A 19,340-nucleotide genomic window follows, 5' to 3' on the forward strand; every position below is an offset into this window, starting at 1 on the left:
TCCAGCAGAGTCCCAGCTGAGGCCTCTGGGCCTCCCCCACAGCAGCCATTCCTCTCCTACAGCTTGGACATGAGGAAGCGGAGGGGGGGGATCGCCAACCAAGCTGCCCTCCTGTCACCCTGGGCCCCTTGTGCCTGTGTATTCCTGGGTCTGGCTCTGGACAGGGCATTAAAAGTGCTAAGCTGAAGGTGCCTCTGAGTTCTGGCTGCCCTAGCTGGAGGCCAGCAGGGCTGCTAACCCCACCTGGGTTTCGATTTCTCTGCCTCCAGGGGCAGCTTCCTATAAACCCAGAGGCCACATCCTCTTCCCTCCCCTCCCCTGCCCCGCCCCACTTCAGGCCTCCCAAGCATGTCCCAAATCTCCAGCCTCTCACACATGCCTACCTGCTGAGGGATCCTCAGTTGACTCCATGACGGGCAGGCAGGATGATCAGCTTGGACATGGTGCAGCCTGGTCTGGCCCACCTTGGTCTTGGGTCCCCTGCCTGCCCAAGGTCTCTTGGACCCAAAGCTGGTCTGAATCATGAAATCTGGGCCTCAGGTCTCTCTCCCTGTCACTGCTTGTGGCCCCTACACCACGCCCCCCCCCATGGGCCCAACCCCCCAGGACATCATCTCACCCCTAGACTATCGAGGGAAGGAAGTGATTCTGAGAAAGTCAGCCTGCCCCTCTCTGTTCCTCTTTCTGGAGACTAATGGGTGGGTGGGGGGGCCCCAGCTGGCCTTGGCCTGGGAAGGGTGTGTGGGGGGGCCAGTTTGCTCCTCTGCAGCTGAGGGGAAGACAAAGCACAGTAGGAGAAAAGGGCTGGTCTAGGGCTGGCTCCCACTCCCAAGCTGCACCCTGAGAGTCAGCAGACGGGGAGAGGCCCTGCCCCTCAAGGACTGGCCAACTAGAAACTGCCTCCATGCACCTCTGGGGTCTGGAGTCAGAAAGATGCGATAAAATCCAGCCTCAGGTGGTTACTGACTGTGTGACCCTGGACAAGCCTCAGTCTGCTCAGCTGTAAAATGGGGATAACAGCAACACCCATCCCCCAGTGTTTGTGTGGGTCCTTGGGGCAGCTGGGCAGGGCCGGCCAGCCCATCCAGTATCTGCCCCCCTTCCAGCTGGCCATCCTCACTCCCTTTCTCTGCTTGGCTCTATCAGCTCATTCCCTACAGTAGCTTATAAATATGCCCAGGTCTCCACACTGCTCCATCCACCCTCTCTCTGGTGGGAAAGCTGTCTACACTTGGGGTAGCACTGGCCACACTCAATGGGATCTCTTGGCTAAGTGGTGAGCATGGGGGAGTCCAGGGACAGTCCCTGCCCTTGGGGAGCTCCCCTTCTGATGGGGAGACAACACTCAGACAGCCATGGGGAGGAACCAGCTGTACCTAGCATAACCTGGGGATAGCCTGGAGGAAGGAGGACATGAGGGAGGGCTCCAAGGTGAAGAGCTGGCTTCTGACTTCCAGTCATTCAGCCCAGGACCGTTTCCAACAGTCCCACCCTTACCACCACAGCCCTCCTTCCCTGAGCTGCTTCAGTCAGGTCCCCCACCTCCCTAGCCTGATGCTCGCCTGCAAGCCCTTCTCTCCTCTCCTCCTGCCCGAGGCTCCCCATGACGCCCCCTCCTCTGCCCCCAGCTCCTCAGGGTCCACCCCAAAACCCCCCTCGCGTTGATCTAGAATACAGATCTTTCATTTTCTTTCCCCTCACCAACTTATCTTCTAAATATTTCTGTGTGCTGTTCTGAGCTCCTGGTTAGACTCCAAGCTCCCTGAGGGCAGGGACCATTTCAGTTCTTTCCTCTATTATTTCCAGTACCTGGAACTTAGTAGGAGCTTAATGAATGCTTGCTAATCAAGGAAGCACAAGCTTGAGGGAAAGGGGCAGCAGGGAGGCTTCATGACTGAGGGGAGAGGCCTGAGTTTGAAGTCTGAGGACCTTGGCTCACACTCTGCCCTGGCCTTGGGAGAGACCCCAGTTTCCAACTCTGCAAAATGAGGGGGCTGAGGTAACCTTTCAGCTCCACACTGACAATCAGAAAAGCCAGGGTGATGGCAGCTGGCCACTGAAGGAGGGGATCTGCTGAGCGGGAGAGTGTCCAGGAGAGAGAAGGCATTGAGGGCCTCCAGTGGGTGCTGAGAAGGCTCAGAGGATGTGGGAGAGTCACCCTGGGGCTATCTGGGGAGGAGGGGGCTCTGCAGGTAGAACCAGCAGCTGGAGAGTGTGGCACCAAGCAAGCTTCCCAGTCTACTCCAGCAGCTGGACAGAGACCTGAGGCACCCCTGCCCCAAACAGCAGCCAGGCAGGAAGGGACAGAGAGATAGATCCTCCAGCCCAAACTCACAGACTTCACAGATGTGGAAACTGAAACCCAAGGAGAGGGGGGGCTTGGCTAAGGTCACTATGTAAGTTAGTGGCCCTGCTACGGTTTACTCTCAGCTCTTTGGATGGGAGGGAGGGAGACAGATACTGAGAGACAGAGAGAGACAGAGAGACAGAGACAGAGAGAGACACAGAGGCAGAGAGACAGACACAGAGAGAAAGAGAGAGACAGAGACACAGACACAGAGAGAGAGAGACAGAGAGAGAGAGGGAGGGAGGGAGAGAGACAGAGAATTAGAGAAAGACTCAGAGACAGTTTTGTACCCCCTTCCCCTCCCCCTCCAGACCTCTCCCTCCCTGGGTCCACGTGACTTCTAGGAACCAAGAGGCCCAGAACCAAGAGGGCCCTGGCTACTCCCTCCCCCTAGCCCGGGTTAGGCAGACGAGGGCTAAGCGCCACCCCCAGGAGAGCCCTATAAAGGCTGGAGAGAGGCTGGATTTGTAGGAGACAGGCTTCCTGCCTACAGCTTCTCCAGGTACCGAGACTGGGGGCCAGGGGAGAAGTGAGGGAAGAGAGACAGACAGACAGACAGACCAGGGCAGAGAGAGATGGGAGAAGAGAGGGAGGGAAGGAGGGCGGAACGGAAACAGACGGAGCCAGAAGGACTGAAGGTGTGCAGGATGGGAGGTGTGGGAAGGGAGCGAGGAGGGAGGGGCAGAGAGGCCCACCAGGGACAGGGTGGACCGGGACCGGAGCGGGTCTGGCCAGGGCCCTGCTTCCCCACCGATCCAGGCTCGGTTGAGGCCGCGGACGCGGTTTCACTTTCTGTTGGGGATCCTGAAAGAGCCGTGCCCAGAAGTCTGCGGCGGGAGGGACTCGGGAAAGGAGTGGGTCCCTGCTGCGCCGCGGCTGGCTGCGTGACCTTGGGCAAATCCCTCCGCTCTCCGCACGTCCTCAGTTTCCTTCCTTGCAGAGAAGTGCATGTCTAAAGTGGTGATGTACAGGCTCGGTGGTGGGACCGACGTGTTTGCCAAATGCGCGGACCACGTACCCCAGGTGAAGGGTGCTCGTGTGCACACCCACACCCACGCACGCACACCCGCACGCACACACGCACGCCTGTAAACAGGACCCGCCTGCAGCAGCTCTGCAAAAGCTCTTCCTGCCCCGCACCCTGCCCTCCACTCATCCCTCCTTCTCTCGGACACCTCGCATGCACCCTGAGTCTTTGCCTTTCCAGGCTGAATGTCCGCTTCTTTCCACTGATCCCTCATGTGACATGTACCCCCAGGCCCTTCCCTGTCCCGTTTGGCCTCCTGGAGACTCCCCACCTTACCAATGACCTTCTTACACTGTCAGCAGGGCCTCCCAGTCAGGTCTGACCCGGGCACCGAGACCTGGGGTCTGATTCATCAAAGAGCTGTGAAAGCTTTCCTGTGTCTGAGCCCCCTCAGTCCCATACTCGGGAGTGGTCCCCACTCTTCTCCATCCTCCAACCCCTCTCTTTGGCTTTTTGGGTCCCAGTGCAGAGACCTAATCTGGACTTGGGGCAGCTGTGCAACATCAATTCTGTCTGCGGCCACTGCACCCCTGACCACATTCTGAACAAACAATGGCTTTGGATGCCAAGAGGTAAGACCCTCAGAAAAGAGCCCACGGCCCTCAGCTCCCCCTCCACCTGGTCCCCACAGCCACCCTGACCCAGTGGTGCCGACGCCCATCCCTGCAGGGGGTCTCAGCGAGTGCTCTTCGGTGAATGGCTTCTGGGGGAAGTCAGCAGTGGACGCTACCAGGGGCTGGGATGGCTGGACGCCACGCACACCTGCTTCCGGGTGCCCTGGAAACACCTCTCGAGGAAGGATATCAGTGAGGATGATGCCAGCATCTTCAAGGTGGGGGGGCTCCCAGGGCTGGGGGTGGGGGCGGGCTGGGTTGTATTTGCTCACGGATGCTGTTCTATGCACCTGGCAGGCCTGGGCCATCGCCCGAGGTCGGTGGAGGCCTGACCCTGAGGGCAGCAGCCCCCAGCCCCCGGAGGCCTCTGAGCGAACCCACTGGAAGACTAACTTCCGATGCGCCCTGAAGAGCACCCAGCTATTCACGCTCGTGGATGACAGGTCCTGGGATGAACAGGACCCCCACAAGGTGTTCACGCTCAGCCAGCCCTGGCCCAGGGCATCAGGTGGGCAGGGCACTCCCAGAAGAGCTCTGAAGGTCATTCCGGGAGGGCGCTGCCAGTCACTCACCCAATCCTCTCGCCCTCTCCAGAAGTCGACGGGACAGCTGGGGAGCAGCCGACACACATCGGTCCCTCAGGAGCTGGGGGTGATGGCACAATGACCAAGGTTCGCCACCCCAGCCAGGAGATGCTGATGGCGTGGGGGAGGATCCTGGAGGGCACCCAGCTCCTGGGCAGGGCCCCGGGCCCTGCCCCACATCCTCGTCCCCCACTCCCCTCACCTGATGGCACCTCATGGCTGACGATGTCTCCTTCCAGCTGCAGGCCGGGCTCCAGGTCCTCTCCCTGGATGGACAGGCTGCTGGTGAGAGGCTTGGAACAGGATGCAGGGGGTGGGGCTGAGGCCACTGAGTCCTGGCCCTAGTCCTTAAGCTGTGGTCTCTTGAACCCCAGATGTTTCTGGTCCTGACCTCCTCCAATTGGCCTTGGAGCAGAGTGAGCTGGAGGGCCTGGGAGAGGCCACTGAATATCTCCAGGGTGAGGTCCTACCCATGACGGGATGGGCAGAGTTGGGGGAGGAGGGGGCAGACCCACCCCTGCTCTCAAAGAGGTCATGGTTGTGGGGTGGCCCCAGCTATGTGGAGGAAGCCAGTGAGGGTGGCTCCATAGGAAGGTGGTGTGTAAGCTGTGTGCCAGGACCTGGGATGGCAAGTGGGAATTATAGCCAAGCATGGAGATACCAGGGAGCCTGGAATTTATTGAGCAGGAGAGTGACGTGGTCATGCCTGTTAGAAAGGGGAGGTGGAGTCTTCCGATGTGCATCAGGAGAGGGGATGAGGGGTCCCATGGGAGCTGGATCTGTGGGGTGAGGATGTGACAGGCCCTTGTCTGAAGAGGAAGGAAGGGCTTGTTCACAGTCTCCCAGCTGCAAGGGGCAGAGGCAGGATCTGAACTCGGGTCTTCTGGTTCCTCAGAAAGAAGTTGGTAACAGAGACCATGCCAGAGACAGGGGCTGGGAGTCATCAGTGTGATGGCTCAGGATAACTGAACCCATAGAAGCTGCAGGGAAACAAGACAGGGCCCATTCAGGACAGGGACCCAGAGGGGCCCACTCAGGACAGAGACCCAGAGGGGCCCACTCAGGACAAACCATCAGGAGGGCCCAGTAGGGCAGGTCCAGCAGAGTGCCGCAGGCCTGAGGGAGGAGGGTGGCCATATCTCAGATAAAGCAGGCAGGGAGGTGACCTGAGACCTAACCCTAACCCTAACCCTAACCCTCCTTCTCAGACATTGACCCAGAGCTCTGGAGAGAGCCTGAGGTCCCATACTCCCAGTGGACAGAGACCCCCCGCAGTGAACCCTGGCAGGCCCAAGCAGGGCCCCCGTCATCTCTCAGAGACCCAAGTGAGTAAAATTGAGGAAGCCTGGAATGTGGGGGGCACATGGGGAGGGACACAGGTCACCCCAGACCCCCTCCCCCAATCAGGGGGCCATAGCCAAGACCATGCCTACCTCCTAGGGGAAGAGCCTATGCCCAGTCTCAGCGAAGCTGGCCGCCCTCAGGATGGAGCCTTCTGTCCAGCCCCCCAGCTATCTCTGAGCAGTGAGTGAGGGAGCTGGGGCTGGGGGTGGTGCCTGGGACCCAGATCTCACTTGGATCCCCTTCATCCCTCCTCAGGCTCCCTCCCAACTGGCTTAGACGTGACCATCCTCTACAAGGGACGGGTAGTGAGACAGGTGGCTGTGGCCCAGTCCTGCTGCCTCTTTGTGGCCAGCAGCCCTGGCCTGGCGTCAGGGCTCTCCCAGGACTACCAGCTTGTGCCTTTCCCCAGCCCGGCAGCCCTGGAGCTGGCAGATCGCAAGCAAGTGCGCTATACAGAGCACCTCATGCAGCACATGGGCCAGGGGCTGCAGCTGCAACTTTGGGACCAGGGCCTCTGGGCCAAGAGAATGGGCAAATGCAAAGTGTACTGGGAGCTGAGCAGCCGCCTGGCCTCTGCAGGGCCTCCGCCCCCATCCCGCCTGCTTCCCCGGAACGAGGCCAGGCCCATCTTTGATTTCTCTGTCTTCCGCCAGGGTCAGTGCTCAGGCCCGGGCTCTGGGCCCTTGTGCCTCCTTTCTGCCCACCCCGGCCCAGCCCCTGCAAGTGCACTCTGCCCACCCCTGGCCCAGGTGCCCAGCCCCTGCAGGTCCACCTTTCTGCCCACCCCTGGCCCAGGTGCCCAGCCCCTGCAGGTCCACCTTTCTGCCCACCCCTGGCCCAGGTGCCCAGCCCCCGAGGGTCCACCTTTCTGCCCACCCCTGGCCCAGGTGCCCAGCCCCCGAGGGTCCACCTTTTGGCTCACCCCTGGCCCAGGTGCCCAGCCCCGCAGGCCCTCCTCCTCTGGTGTCTACCCTCCCCGGCTCAGTGGGCAGGGCTGTCCTGGTTCAAAGCCCATTTCTTCTAGAACTGACCGAGTACAGGGACCAGAGGAGACGCACATCTCCTGACTACACCATCTACCTGGGCTTTGGGCAGACTCTCTCCAGGAGGCCCATGGAGAAGAACCTCATCTTGGTGAAGGTGAGGGGCCTGAGCCAGGTGCAGCTGCCCTCAGACACGGGTTGGGGGGACACCCTGGTGGCCAGCTGGCTCCTCCCATTCCTCCCTTCCACCCCCAGGTAGTGCCCCGAATCTGCCAGCTCTGCCACGAGGCCGTCCAAAGGCAGGAAGGTGTGTCCTCCCTGGACAGTGGCGGCCTCAGCCTGCAGGTCTCCAACAGCCTCAGTCTCTACGAAGTGCTGGAGAGCTTCCTCATGGAGACGGAGTAGCCAGCCTAGACCTGCGCCCCTCCCTCGTGGGCGAGTCCAGCTGCCCGCTCCTTCCTATCCAAGTACACATTGAACCACCTTGCTACTTAGCCAAAAGGCATCAGCGGCTCCCAAATAAAAAAATCCGGCTTGGTTCCACCTTCCCACTTGTGCTGTGTCCGTCTCCTTCCTCAGTGCCCCCATGGCCTCTCCCCACCTGTCCCCTCTGCCCGGTGGCTCTCAGAGGGCAGGCCAAGATTTCACTCTGTTGTTCTAGAGGTGTGGCAGGGAATGAGCTGCACCCTCCCCCTCTGCCCCCCCGATTTTCCCACCACCCTTGGCTGTGGACAGGGCAAGGTTCTGCTGCTAATGGTCTGTAGGTTAAGGGCTTAGGCCTGGGTAGCCACTACTGTGACCGTGAGGCCCAAAGACCTCTGGCCGGGCCTAGAGCCCAAGGATGGCCTGAGAGGCTGCCCAAGGGAGGGGGCATGGTTAGAGGTCCCAGCACCCCCCCCCCCCCCAAGGAAGACAGAACAATCCAAATGCTTTAAAGCCACCAAACTCTACTCAAAAAATACAAAATGTTCTCAACAGACATTAGCTGCACAAGTGGCTCACGTGGTGCCCTAGGAGGGCTGGGGGAAGGATGAATGATCCCTCCCTGCACCCCCACTTTTTCCTCGGGAAAGGCGGCCCCTGGTTCACTGACAGGAAATGTAATGCCCTTCCTGACGCCTGGCACCCACTGCATGGTCCGGCTCAAGGCTGCACTTTTCAAGTATTAAATCGATTCAGGCTTCTAAAGACAATCCATGTTTCGATAAATTAGAACACAATGAAAACAGAGTGTCTATAGAATATATAGTTACTGTATATATATATATATATGTATATATGTATATATATATTAAAAAAAGCCGTCCCCTTTGACACTGTGACCAAGACAGGGGCCCAGCCCAAAGGAAACCTTGCAGACGGCAGCGGTGGTTTCATCAGCCCAGAGTTTAATGTTGGTCAGTGTGTGTGCCCGCCCGTCCTGCGGGGCCGGGGCCGGGCCCAGGCCGGGTGGTGCCTGACGGCCCAGGCGGCCTCAGTTCTCTGCTTCCTGGGGCTCCTCCTCGGGCTCCGCTGCCTTCTTGTGTTTGCGCATGTGTTTGTACTTCTCCACATAGGCTTTGACCAGGTTCGCCACCTTCATGGGGTTGATCTCCCCGCTCTTGCTGTGACAGATCTGAGGGAACCGGCCCAGGCCCAAGCGTCAGCTGGGCCCGCCGGCCCACCAGCCACGCCTGCCCCCCCCCCCCCTCCCCCCCCACCTTCTGCACGGCTTTGCGGAGGATGTCCTTGTATTCGTCCTTGGTGATCTCACGCTTCTGGTAGAAGGGTTTGATGGCCAGCTTCACCTCCTCTACGGCCCGCTCCTGCACATGCAGCTTCTTCATGTACTGCAGGAGGAGGCAGACAGTGGGCACGGCCGGCAAGCGGGCCCTGCCCGGCCCCACCCCGGCCCACCCAAGCCCCAGACTCACCTCCTCGTTTTTCGTCTTCTCGGGTTTGGGTGTCGCCTTCTCGTCAGTCTCTCCGGTGGCCAGCACCTGGCTGCCTGGCTCGGAGGCTGCGGCCAGCATGGCTGGCTCTGGGGTCAGGCTCTGTCCTGCCCCGCAGCCCACAAGGGGCAGGCTGCCCTGCATGATAAACTGCACAGTGGGCTGGCTGACCGGGGCGTAGGGTGGCACACTCGGGGGCAGAGTCGGGGTCAGAGGCATGTTGGGGCTGTAAACCTGCACAGACACCCCCCCACCCCTCTGCCAGTCAGAACACACAAGCTCTGCTTGCCCTGCTCGGCCCAGCACCCCCCTGCCCCTGGAGTGGAGCTCCTGGCCATGCCCGGCATGCTGACGATGAGATGAGTACTGCTGGCAGGGTGGAATGGGCAGTGCGTGAGATGGGCAGTCCTGGAGGATGGAGTGGGATGCTGCCCGCAGCCCTTCCCCAAAGAGGACACCAACCTGAGGGCAATCTAGGTCAGGAAACATGGGCTCAGCAACCATGTAATTGGTGGGAGGAGGCTCACGGGACTGCACCTGATTTAGGCTGGGGTTCAAATCCTCGGATTTCCAGGCCCCTTCCAGGGATCTTGGCAGCTTGTAGAACGGTGCCCCTGGAAAGAGAGGAAGCCAGGGTCTGGAGTCTGGAAACTCCAAGCAGAGCCCTGCCTCGGACACCCCCTCGCTGTGGGCGCATCGGCGAGGCCAGGGGATCACAAAAGCGTCCAACTCCCAGGGAGGCACCGGGCTACGCAGGATGTGACAGCCCGGGAATCGTCCTGGTCCCCCCTCCTCATGTCAGAGTAACCCAAGCCCCCCAACAGGGTCGGGCCACTCGGCTCCCCTGCGAGAGCGAGGAATGCTATTGTGGTGCTGTGGTCACTGAGTGTGAAGGTGAGCACGGGGGCAGGGTCCACGGTACCACATGGGGCCTAGAGTCAGCAGGACGGGGAGCTGGGAGGAACACAACTATGAGACAGAAGGGGCCAGAAGCAGACACGAAGGCAGCGTAGCCCCATGAGGGCCCTTACTTGGCTCGGGCTCTGGGCCTTCCCCATTGTCCTCTTCCTCCTGGAGGTTCCAAGTCACCCTCTTCACCAAAGCTTTAGATTTCAGCAAAGGGATTTGGGAAATGACTTCCATCTCAGACTCCAAAGCCTCACTGACCTCTTCACTGACCACAGGGCCCTCTTCTTCCGCCACTGGCATCACCTCCCCAACCTGGTTCTCTGGGGTGCCCTGGGAGGGAGGAGCCTCCCCCAGGGGGCCCTCTAAGGGTGCTGGAGGTTCTGGGGGGGCCTCACATTTGCCAGCAGCAACTGGCCCGAAGCTCAGACTGCACTGGCCACTGCCTGCAGGCAGAGCCGGGGGAAGCAGAAGGCCCCTCTCTGGGGAGGAGTCTGTGCTTTCTGGGGAAGGGGGGGAGCTCATATCATCTAGCTGAATGCAGACCGCGTCGCTGGAGAAGTCATCGAAGACATGCTGTGCCTCCACGGTTTCCCCATAGTCAAGGTCATCAGCAGCAACATCCTCAGGTGCCTCTGCTAGGGCTGGGGCTTCGGGCCTTGTCTCTTCTGCAGCCAGGGGGGCCTGTGGCCCATGGTCCTCACTGGGCACGGCCTGGCCTGGGATGGGCAGCTTAGGGGTGGTGCTTTCCTCAGCTGCCTTGGCCTCTTCCTCTTGCACAGGTGGTGGAGACGCATCCTTCCCAGGCTGCTTCCTGTCCCTGGCCCGGGCCCTCTTGTGCTCTCTGGACCTGGAGGTTGAGGGAGAGCGGGATCTCCATTTTCTTCTCTCCCTTGATCGTGAGCGGGAGCCCCTCCTGTCCCGGGTCCGGGAGCTCCTCTCCTTTTTCTCATAGCGCTCAAAGCTCTTTTGTCTCCGATGCTTGTGCCGCCGGGCTCTCTCGGTGCTGCTGGACCGCGAGCCCTCTCGGCCCCGGCTGCGGGAGCTCGACCTCCTCCTCCTCTTTTTGCGGCTCTCGCAGACCTCATAAGAAGAGCTACCGGGGCTCCCTGAGCGCGACCGTGACTTTCGGCGGTCCCGGGACCACGGGCCCTTCCTCTTCTCCTTGGCTCTCTTCTTCTTGGCTCTGTCGTGGCTGCTGGAGCGGTCACTAGACGACCTCCGTGGCTTGGCCTTGAACCGGTGCTTTTTGGCGTAATCCTCTTCAATAGACCAGGAGGTGGACCGCGAGCTTCTCTCCCGGGAGTGAGACCGTGAATGAGAGTGGGACTGAGCTTTCTTGCGCTCCTTGGTGGACGTTTTTTTCCGCTTGGCTTTCTTGTGGCTGCGTGAACTTGAGTTGGAGCGTGACCGGGAAGGGGAATGAATCTCCACAATTCTGTGGGTGGTGGCTAGAGGCTGGTCCTCCTCTCCCTCCTCCTCTGAGGGCGAGCCTGGCTCAATGGTCACACATGTCACGGTCCGCTCCTCTGAGTCAAAGAAGGTGCTGCGGCGCTCACGCCCATCTGCCTCCAAAGGCTCCTGCTCTGACAGATGCCGCCGCACAGCTGTGGGGGCACAAGGGCTGTGTCCAGGCTCCTCTTCCTCCTCCATCTTCTCCGGGTCAGACATGCCTGTGGAGATCCGCTCTGGGTGGCTGCAGGACGGCCCATCAGATGGCTCCGAGCCTGACCCAAAGACATTCTCAACTGTGTACGAGGTCACACAGCGGACGGTCTGGAAGGCTGGGACCTTTGGACTGTCCACGGAGATAGTGCGGGTGATCTCAGAGGGCAGGAGCCCTGCACCAAGCCTTTCGGGACTGCTGCTGGGGGAGCTTGAATCTGACCCCGTGGGGTCAAATGGGTCATAAATCTCACTTTTTATCTGCTTGGTTTTCTTGATTGAGAAGAGGGGTGAAGGGTTCTCCTTACGCTGGACCTTATTGTCAACTGGCCGGAAAGTGTTACAGAAGCCAGGGTTTGGGAGCCTGCTGGCTTGTGCTGTGTTACCCGGGATGTTAATTCTAAAGCTTTCAAAGGAGGAGCCCAAACCCTTGCCTCGGGATGGTCCGAATGGAGCAAGGCTACTGTGGGAGCCTGGGCCGCTGGCGCTGGTGCAAGAGCTGCCACTACTGCCACCACCACTGCTTGAGTATGTCTTGGGCTCCTGGGAATCGCGGCTGCTGGGTTTGTTCTCGATGCGACCCCCTCTGGAAGGCTGGCCACTGCCTTCCCGGCCAGTTAGTCGGTTGATACAGGAGCTTGGGATGTCTGCACCCTTGTCACCGGTGGGCTTGGAATCCACGTAGCTGTCGCTGCCACTGCCGCCTTCTTTCTTCATCTTTGGTATCCTGGGGAGCTCTGAGATGTCGATCCTCCTCGGAGCTGGCGGGAGGGGCTGTCCTATCGCTGTCCCTTCCAAAACCTTAGGGGACTCGGCTGTCACTGACACAGGACGCTTGTCTCCATTAAGCTGAGGCGTTTCCTTTGGTTTTAAACCCAACTTGCTCTGACCTGCCGAGTTGTGCGTTTGAACTGGGCGAGGGGTCATTGAATATCCTAATTTCACAGCTGCTCTTCTGGGTACACTTGAGGAAGGGCTCACAGACTTCTCCACCCCCCCGAGGCAGGAGGAAGAGGCAGCAGAGAGTATGCTGGTGGTGGCAGTGGCCCCCCCATACGAGTTCAAGCCCAACTGCTCAGAAACGTCTGAACTGAGGCGGGCGGCTGAGGCCCCTGGCTGCAAGGTCCTGGGCCGGACACCACCCCTACTCTTGGCCTCTCCATCTTCCTGGGACTTAGCAGGCGAGCTTCTCTGCAAGGAAACTGGGGCTGAGGAAGAGAAGATGCGAAGGGGGTCACCGACTGTTCACTTGTCAACATTTAGGAAATCATTTCATCGTGTTCATTTTCCACTCTGAGCACTGCTCACTCATGCCCAGACGGGACACCCTTCACCAGGGGTCCTCTGGGCAGAGCCAGGCAAGTGACCCCACATCCATCCTCTGAGATCAGACTCACAACTCATTCTAATCCCAAAGCCCCTCAACATCTGCAACACTACTCCACCCCCTGGCAACTGTTTTACTGCTGTTTGTCAGCAGCAGTTCTTTCAGAGTGTCCTTGACCCATACCTGGCTGCACAAGGCAGCCACGACCCCCTGCCCAGGCCAGTTTCTAGCTCAAACTGACCAGGCCTTTCTTACCTGCCTTCCGGGCTGTGAGGGAACCATCTCGATTGATGACCACATCAGAGCCACTCATCATTAAGAGATTCTGGCCAGACAGGATGCTCCCCAAGAGATCTGGGACAGGAGCCACCTCCACATCTTGCTCAGGGACCGAAACAGGAATGCTCCTCCTGAAGCCAGAAAGAAAGACAAGAAGTCATTGCTGCTAGCAACCCCCCAAGGCCCAGAGACCCTGTAAATTCACATGAGGGTGCCTGCTCTACACCCTCCAGCATCCTGGGCCAAGGAAAGCCAGAACTTTGTGAGAAGGATGGCATGGAGCCAGATGTCCCCTCATCCCAGGTGCATGGGAAATCATGCTGCTCTCCTGTCTGGATGTAACTCCCTCCAGGCCACAACTAGCAAAGAATCTGTCTCCTGCAACACATGCCGCCCCTGGGGCCAGGAGATGGCACGTCACCAATGCTTTCCCAAATGGGGAGGGTCAAAGGAGGCTCATCTGAAGGACTGAGGGAAGGGGAGGGCAGGGGATCACCACAGCCTTGTCTGGTTTGGCTCCAGGGGTGAAGGCACCAAGGCCACCCAGCCCTTCCTTTCCTGGGCCCCCCTCAAGCTCTGCTGCTGCTCCCTAACTGGTCCTGTCCACAACTGTGGACTGCATGTGGTCTCCTGGGGGGCAGGGCCTAGGCTTCTGTCCTCCTTTGTGGTTGCAGGGCTTAGCATGGGGCCTGGTACACAAGAGATTCCTAATCCAGGGAGGCCAGGTAGCACAGCGAGTACAAGCACCAGCCCCAGTGTCAGGATGACCTAGAGATCGAATCCGGGCTCAGACACCTAGCACTCACCCAGAAACACCTGGCTGTGTAACCTTGAGCAAGTTACTTAACCCCAATTGCTTAGGGGTGGCCAGGTGGCTCAGCAAGTAAGAGCACCGGCTCTAGTGTCGGGATAATCTGAGGATCAAATCCGGGCTCAGATACTCAACACCCACCCAGAAACACCTGGCCATGTAACCTTGAGCAAGTTACTTAACCCCGACTGCTTTAAAAAAAAAAAAAAAAAAGAGAGAGAGATTCCTAATCCATGCATGTCGTTTTGACTATTAGAACAGGTCTCCCCCATCCTGGCTGCCTCTCTCTAGACTCTCTCCACCTCAGCTATGCTGCCAGGGCAGCTGCCACTGGGCCTTTCTCCAGCTGTGCCTTCTGGACACTAGCTCATCCCAGACTGTGTTAACTGGAACCCCCCCAGCCCAATTCCTGTGTGGCCATGCCTGTCCCACCTTGTCCTGCTGGGGCTGGGTTTTCATGTATATTTAACCTTAGCAGGCCTCTAGGGGCTTCCAAGAAAAGATGGCCCTACTATGTGTCCACAGACAGAAGCTTCCTTTTGTAAGACTTCTGGTCCTTTCACACTGCAGTGCTCAGGACAAGCAAGGCTGGCCTGGTGTGTGCTACAGGGGAGCAGATGAGAGCGAGCCAGGGCAGGGCCAAGGTGGGTGGGCCACAGGATTTTCCTTAGGACTGAAAACCCTCTCTTAGCTGTTAAGGGACTGCTGACCAAGGATAGGGATCCTGTCAAATCGGCCCTTGTTAGAGCAAAGCTAAGGGGAATAGCTCTGCCCTTCCCCAGGACCCATCTGAGGGAGCTGTTCCCACAGAAAACTGGGATGTGGATAAAGCACAGCTCCCCATCATCCTCACAAAGAGCCTACAAAACCCCAGAAACCTCTTGCCAGAGAGGGGACAGGACGAACTTTGCTGTTGGCTGCAGCCAAGCCCAGCGGCCTCAAAAACCCCACTCAGCCTAGTCTACCAGAGAAGTAGGATTACTCCACCATGACCACCACAGGACTCTCAGTCTTTCTCACTGGGCAGCAGCTCGGCTGCTTCCTCCTAGCTTGCTTTGCAGCTGCATTAGGATAGGGCCACGTTTGTAAGCACCGGGTCCATTTTGTGAGGCTGTGGTGGAAACTAGGCAGCAGGCTCCACACAGTTCCTGGGGTTCCAAAGCTTACTGCCTCTGCCATTTCTGGATCAGGCTCCTCCAGTGAAGCCTCACTCAGTGATGACAAGCAGGCCTAAACAAAGCTAAGGTGGGCCAAGTGTCCCCTGAGGAGGCTAGGCTCCTGGCCTGAGGGCAGCCTTCCTCACAAGCTCTCCCATGCAAACTCTGAGCCACACAGACCTGAGACAACCATCATTGCCACACGGCTTTCGGCTGCCCCAGGACACAGCAGAGCTCTGCTCACAGAAAAAGTCCAGGGGAAGCCTGTGCTATGACCGCCCAGGACTCTGTGGAGGGCCAATGGACAGGGCCCAGCACTGCACATGAAGAGGTGGGAAGGGAGGCCAACCTCGTCCCCCAAAGCACATGCCAGCCCTTTCCCCAGGCACAGGTTTAGGGACTCTCTCTGAAGAGCTAAAAGTTGTGGGTCACTCAAAAGGCAACGGTGATGCCTGTGGTCAGTGTGACCAGCAAAGAAAGATGCTGGGAAAGGACTTCATCCGAGAGATGTGCTTGTGGATGGAGGGAGTAGCTCCCAGGCTCCAGGGAACAGCAGAGGCTGCCTCCAAGGGGTCCATGCAGCCACTGGAGTGCACCATCTAATCTTGGGTGGGTGTGCCTACCTTTCTGGCCTGCACATTTAGATGAGCTCAGATATCCAGAGGGCTCCTCCCCCTTCCTGTCTGCACTGCCTTGGATCCTCTGTTCCGTCCTCCTCCCCAGTTGTGCCTTGTCCTTTCTGAGGCTCCTTTGCTCAAGGCCACCCCCAAGCTACAGTGCAGCGGCACCCAAACCTAGACTACACTTCCCCCTTTCCTGACTGGAGACAGCACAAAGGGCTGCCTGGCTGTGCCTGCGGAACTCAGAGCCATGTCCACACTGGGACCACTAGGGGCCGCCACAGCACCCAGTGCTTTAACCAGCCTCAGACACGTCCCAGCTCTGGGACCTGAGACAAGGCACTAGGCTAAGTCCTTTACAAGGCCTCAGTTTCCTCATCTGTAAAATGGGGATGGTAGCACCTAGACCCAGGGTTGCTGCATAAGGCCCAAATGCGATATCTGTAAAGGCCTCAGTACCAATCGTACTTGGTCACGCTTGTTAGTGGGTCAGGAGGGATGCTGGAGCCAAAGCTGACCAGCTACCGAGAGCAGCCTGTTAAACCTTCAACATAAGCACCAGCACCTCCAACCTGGCCCGTGCCAGGCTTGTGCCCAGGCTCAGGAGGCCCCCATCCTCACCCTGCCAGGCCCCAGACTCTGTGGGGCTGACCTTGGGCCTCAGGTGGGCTCCTCATTGTAACTCACAATGACTGGAAGCAGCACAAGGGGGAAGCCCTTTGCTCCTCTGCTCCTGACCCCCAAGGGGAGCGATGCAGGCTGGGGTGCCAGCCACATCCCCTCCTCGATGCTCGCTGGCTTCTGGCAGGCCAGCTGGAACGGGGGAGGGTGGGAAGGCCTGAGTTCAGAGCTAGCCTCACACAACTTCCTTCTTCTTCCCCTAGGCGGTGTCTGCACTACTCCCGTCTCTCAGCCCACAAACCCATGATGGTGCTGAGAGCTGTCGATGCCAGCTCTGCAGCACGGGCCCCAGCCCTGCCCCTTCGCCCCACAGGCATGGACGCTGCAGGAGGCACTGGGGGTCTGTCTGCCTCCTGGGCACCCTCCACTCAGCCACCAAAGTGTAGGTCTGACAGCGTCCCCTGACTCAGCGACCTCCAGCCTCTTGGGCACTGTAAGCCCGGCCTCCAGGCTGCTCCTTCACCAGGCCCCTCCTGACGTCCCCTCCATCCCCCATGTCTGGATCCCCGCTCCTCCTCTGCTCCCACTACTGACCCTCCCAGCTTCCTGTAAGTCCCAACTAGAAACCCACCTTCTATAGGAAGGCTTCCTGAGCCCCCCAGTGCACGCACCTTCCCTGTTCTCATTAGCCCGTCTGTGGATGGTCTCTATCTGTCTGCTCGTTGCCCCCCAAAGGATCGCGAGATCCTTGAGGTCAGGGACTGCCTTTTGTCTCTTTTTGTAATCCCAGAAGCAAGTGCTTCACCAATGTTTGCTGAGGACTGACTGTGGGACCCCGGGCAAGTCACTCACCCAGCTTGCCTCAGTTTCCTTAACTGTAAAATGGAGACAATAGCACCGACCTCTCAGGGCAGTCATGGGCACTACCCTCCTCCCATGCCCTTACCTGGAAAGTCCCACAGAAATGGGTCTGGCCACGGGCTGATGAGATCTGAGGGCTGACTGGGAAAGAATGCGCCTCTTGGTGCTCAGAGGAGATGCCTGGTTTGCTGGGAGCTCTTCACCACTGGAAACACAGGAGACAGGAAACATAAGAAGTCCCCAAGCCCCAGGGCCTAGCAGGCTCACAGGCCACTGTCTGTCCTGGACCCACAGAATAAGGCCCTGCCCTCTGAAGCCGCTCGTGTCCTTGTAGGACTTCATCCCAAGACCTCTTGAGGCAGGGTCATGCAGGTGACAACCTTCACCTCCCACATACTGCACCCTCTGCACCAGCCTCCTGGAATGCCATCCCACTGCCAGCCAGTACCAGCTCGATGCCTCGGGCAATCAGTCAAGATCCCTCCCACTCGTCTGGTCCCCAAGCCTTCCTCAGCAGCAAACCAAGGCCGAGGGCAGGCTGGCCCCTTCTCTCTCCACCATGAACCTTGGCCCAACAGCTGGATGCCCGCCTCTCCCTCAGTTTCTTGGCATCCATCCAAGTCATTCATAAAAATGTTTGAAAGTACAGAAAAGGGATAAAGCCAGAGCTTGGAGGCCCTAAAGGCAATGAGAAGACTCAACATGAAATGAAATCTCAGGCTAGGTAAGGTGTGGAAGAGTACCCCGGGGCACAGGTGGGAAAGGCCCTGTTCTGGAAAGCATCACTAGGGAGCCTCCATCACCTAACAACCAGTTCCAGAGAGACCCAAACAGGCCAATCAGCCTGGCCTGGAGTCACCAGAGTGCTGACACTAGCCTGACCCCGAGAGGGAACTTCCAGGCCCTAGACTGAGCCTCTGGAGGCGCCCTCCTGGTCCCTGAGGGGAGTGAGCCAGTGTGTACCTGTCAAAGGAGTCCAGCTCATTCGGATCTCCAAAGAGAGACAAGGAAGCCGCCCCAATGTCTGCTCGCAGGAAGCCCAGGGAGGGCTCAACTGGCTTATACACGGAAGGGATGGAGGCGCCCCGCAGGGGCTTCCCGAGGCCCAGCGTTCTGGCGATGCGAGAACGAGCAGTGATTTCTGTTTTCACCTGAGCCACGAAGAAGAAGAAAAATCCAAGTGACTGTCAGCGCCCAAGCTGAGGGCACTGCAACCTGCCACCAATCAAAGCAGGCACAGAGGAAGGGATGACGGAGCCCGTGGAGCCCACCAGAGCCGGTTTTGCTCAGAGAGAGCCTGGGACTCAAGTCCCAAGCATGCGCATCTGCCTGCTGACGGAGAGGGATAGAGACACCCCCCACCCCACTGCCACAGGATGTCCCTCCTTTAATGCTGAGGGGCCTCGGTCCCCAAAGGCAGGCGGGCCCATGCCAGCATTCCAGCGATGCACATGGAAGCAAGCCCTGGGCATGTCCCAAGGACGATGTGCATGTACCCGGCTCCTCTGCCCCCTCCTTTTCTTCGCTCGGGACTTTCGTCTCTTCGGCCGTGGCCCTGAAGTCTTGCTTCGCGCTGAGGATCTGGACTGTGCTCTTTTTCTTCCGGACACTTTCTTCCTTCTCCCTGAAGAAACAAGACCCAAAGGCAGGGACCTGAGGCTCCCATAGCCCAAGAACTGAGACCAGTGGGCTGACAACAGAGGGGCCAGACTCCAGGGACACCCAGCTTGGTGGGAGCAGGGTGTACTCCTGGGGGTGCCCAGAGTCCCCTCTGCAATGGCAGCCCCAGAGCTGACCAGAGAAGCTGCTATGGAGCCTGTGCTGGCGAGCTCCTGACCACGCCGCTCAGAGGATAGAGGAGGGGGCCCTTGCAAGATCACACCCCAACTGTTGGGCAGCACCCATGGGGGCTCCTGCACATTCGGGGAGGGACATGGGTACCTACTGAAGGCCTACAAAGCATAGCACTTCAGAAGGCTGCATACTGATGCCAGGAAAAGAGCCCAAAGAGCTTCAGTGGGCAGAGAACAAGCCCGCCTCCCGCGCCATGCTACGCCTGACAGGCGCACCCCCCCCCCCCTTGCCTGTCCTTCTCTTCCGCCTGACTGGGGTCCGAGGAGTCAAAGGCCGGTGATACACAGCAGTGCTCAGGCCAGAGGCCACAGCCTCAATGGTCTCATCCAGGAGGGACGACATGAGGTATCTGGGCACCCGCTATAGGAGAACAAGACAGAGGTCCCATCACAGCTGCTCCCCAGAGCGG

The 19,340-nt window shown here is 59.0% G+C and overlaps 2 protein-coding genes across 5 annotated transcripts in view; one reads left to right on the plus strand and one right to left on the minus strand.

Moving 5' to 3' along the window:
- Window positions 1-2,676: 2,676 nt before the first annotated feature.
- On the plus strand, window positions 2,677-7,446 carry IRF7 (interferon regulatory factor 7). 3 transcript variants are annotated; one of them, XM_069107922.1, is made up of 12 exons: window positions 2,684-2,849; window positions 3,839-3,946; window positions 4,044-4,206; window positions 4,286-4,496; window positions 4,583-4,659; window positions 4,812-4,857; window positions 4,947-5,030; window positions 5,781-5,897; window positions 6,013-6,096; window positions 6,172-6,570; window positions 6,941-7,056; window positions 7,155-7,446. In XM_069107922.1, the coding sequence occupies exons 2-12, from the start codon at window positions 3,927-3,929 to the stop codon at window positions 7,302-7,304; spliced, it is 1,467 nt and encodes a 488-aa protein (XP_068964023.1). In that variant the 5' UTR covers window positions 2,684-2,849; window positions 3,839-3,926; the 3' UTR covers window positions 7,305-7,446. The 3 variants fall into 3 exon arrangements, 1 of the variants encoding a protein (XP_068964023.1); XR_011172414.1 differs by having other exon boundaries at window positions 2,677-2,849; window positions 6,172-7,056; XR_011172415.1 differs by lacking the exons at window positions 2,684-2,849; window positions 3,839-3,946; window positions 4,044-4,206 and having other exon boundaries at window positions 4,367-4,431; window positions 6,172-7,056.
- A 380-nt stretch (window positions 7,447-7,826) lies between these two features.
- Window positions 7,827-19,340, minus strand: part of PHRF1 (PHD and ring finger domains 1) — a 14,106-nt gene continuing 2,592 nt past the window's right edge. Inside the window, exons 9-18 of one of the 2 annotated variants that reach the window (XM_069107924.1) lie at window positions 19,162-19,291; window positions 18,574-18,701; window positions 18,041-18,228; window positions 17,163-17,282; window positions 12,984-13,138; window positions 9,862-12,609; window positions 9,293-9,444; window positions 8,813-9,064; window positions 8,600-8,728; window positions 7,827-8,514 (exon numbers count right to left, since the gene is read on the minus strand). In XM_069107924.1, coding sequence (XP_068964025.1) covers window positions 8,374-8,514; window positions 8,600-8,728; window positions 8,813-9,064; window positions 9,293-9,444; window positions 9,862-12,609; window positions 12,984-13,138; window positions 17,163-17,282; window positions 18,041-18,228; window positions 18,574-18,701; window positions 19,162-19,291 — 4,143 coding nt within the window. In that variant the 3' untranslated portion in view covers window positions 7,827-8,373. The remainder of the gene's footprint in view (window positions 8,515-8,599; window positions 8,729-8,812; window positions 9,065-9,292; window positions 9,445-9,861; window positions 12,610-12,983; window positions 13,139-17,162; window positions 17,283-18,040; window positions 18,229-18,573; window positions 18,702-19,161; window positions 19,292-19,340) is intronic. The other variant, XM_069107923.1, reaches the window with a different exon arrangement.

The sequence above is a fragment of the Petaurus breviceps genome, unplaced genomic scaffold (genome assembly GCF_028583685.1).
Source record: "Petaurus breviceps papuanus isolate PSGF00001 unplaced genomic scaffold, PetGlider_PUasm1.0 90317, whole genome shotgun sequence".
Classification (NCBI taxonomy): Eukaryota; Metazoa; Chordata; class Mammalia; order Diprotodontia; family Petauridae; genus Petaurus; species Petaurus breviceps.

Coding starts and splice junctions, on each gene's coding strand:
- IRF7 (XM_069107922.1), top strand. CDS start 3,927: ATGGCTTTGGATGCCAAGAG. Junction 5,898..6,012: donor GTCATCTCTCAGAGACCCAA/GTGAGTAAAATT, acceptor CCTACCTCCTAG/GGGAAGAGCCTATGCCCAGT. Junction 7,057..7,154: donor AGAACCTCATCTTGGTGAAG/GTGAGGGGCCTG, acceptor TTCCACCCCCAG/GTAGTGCCCCGAATCTGCCA.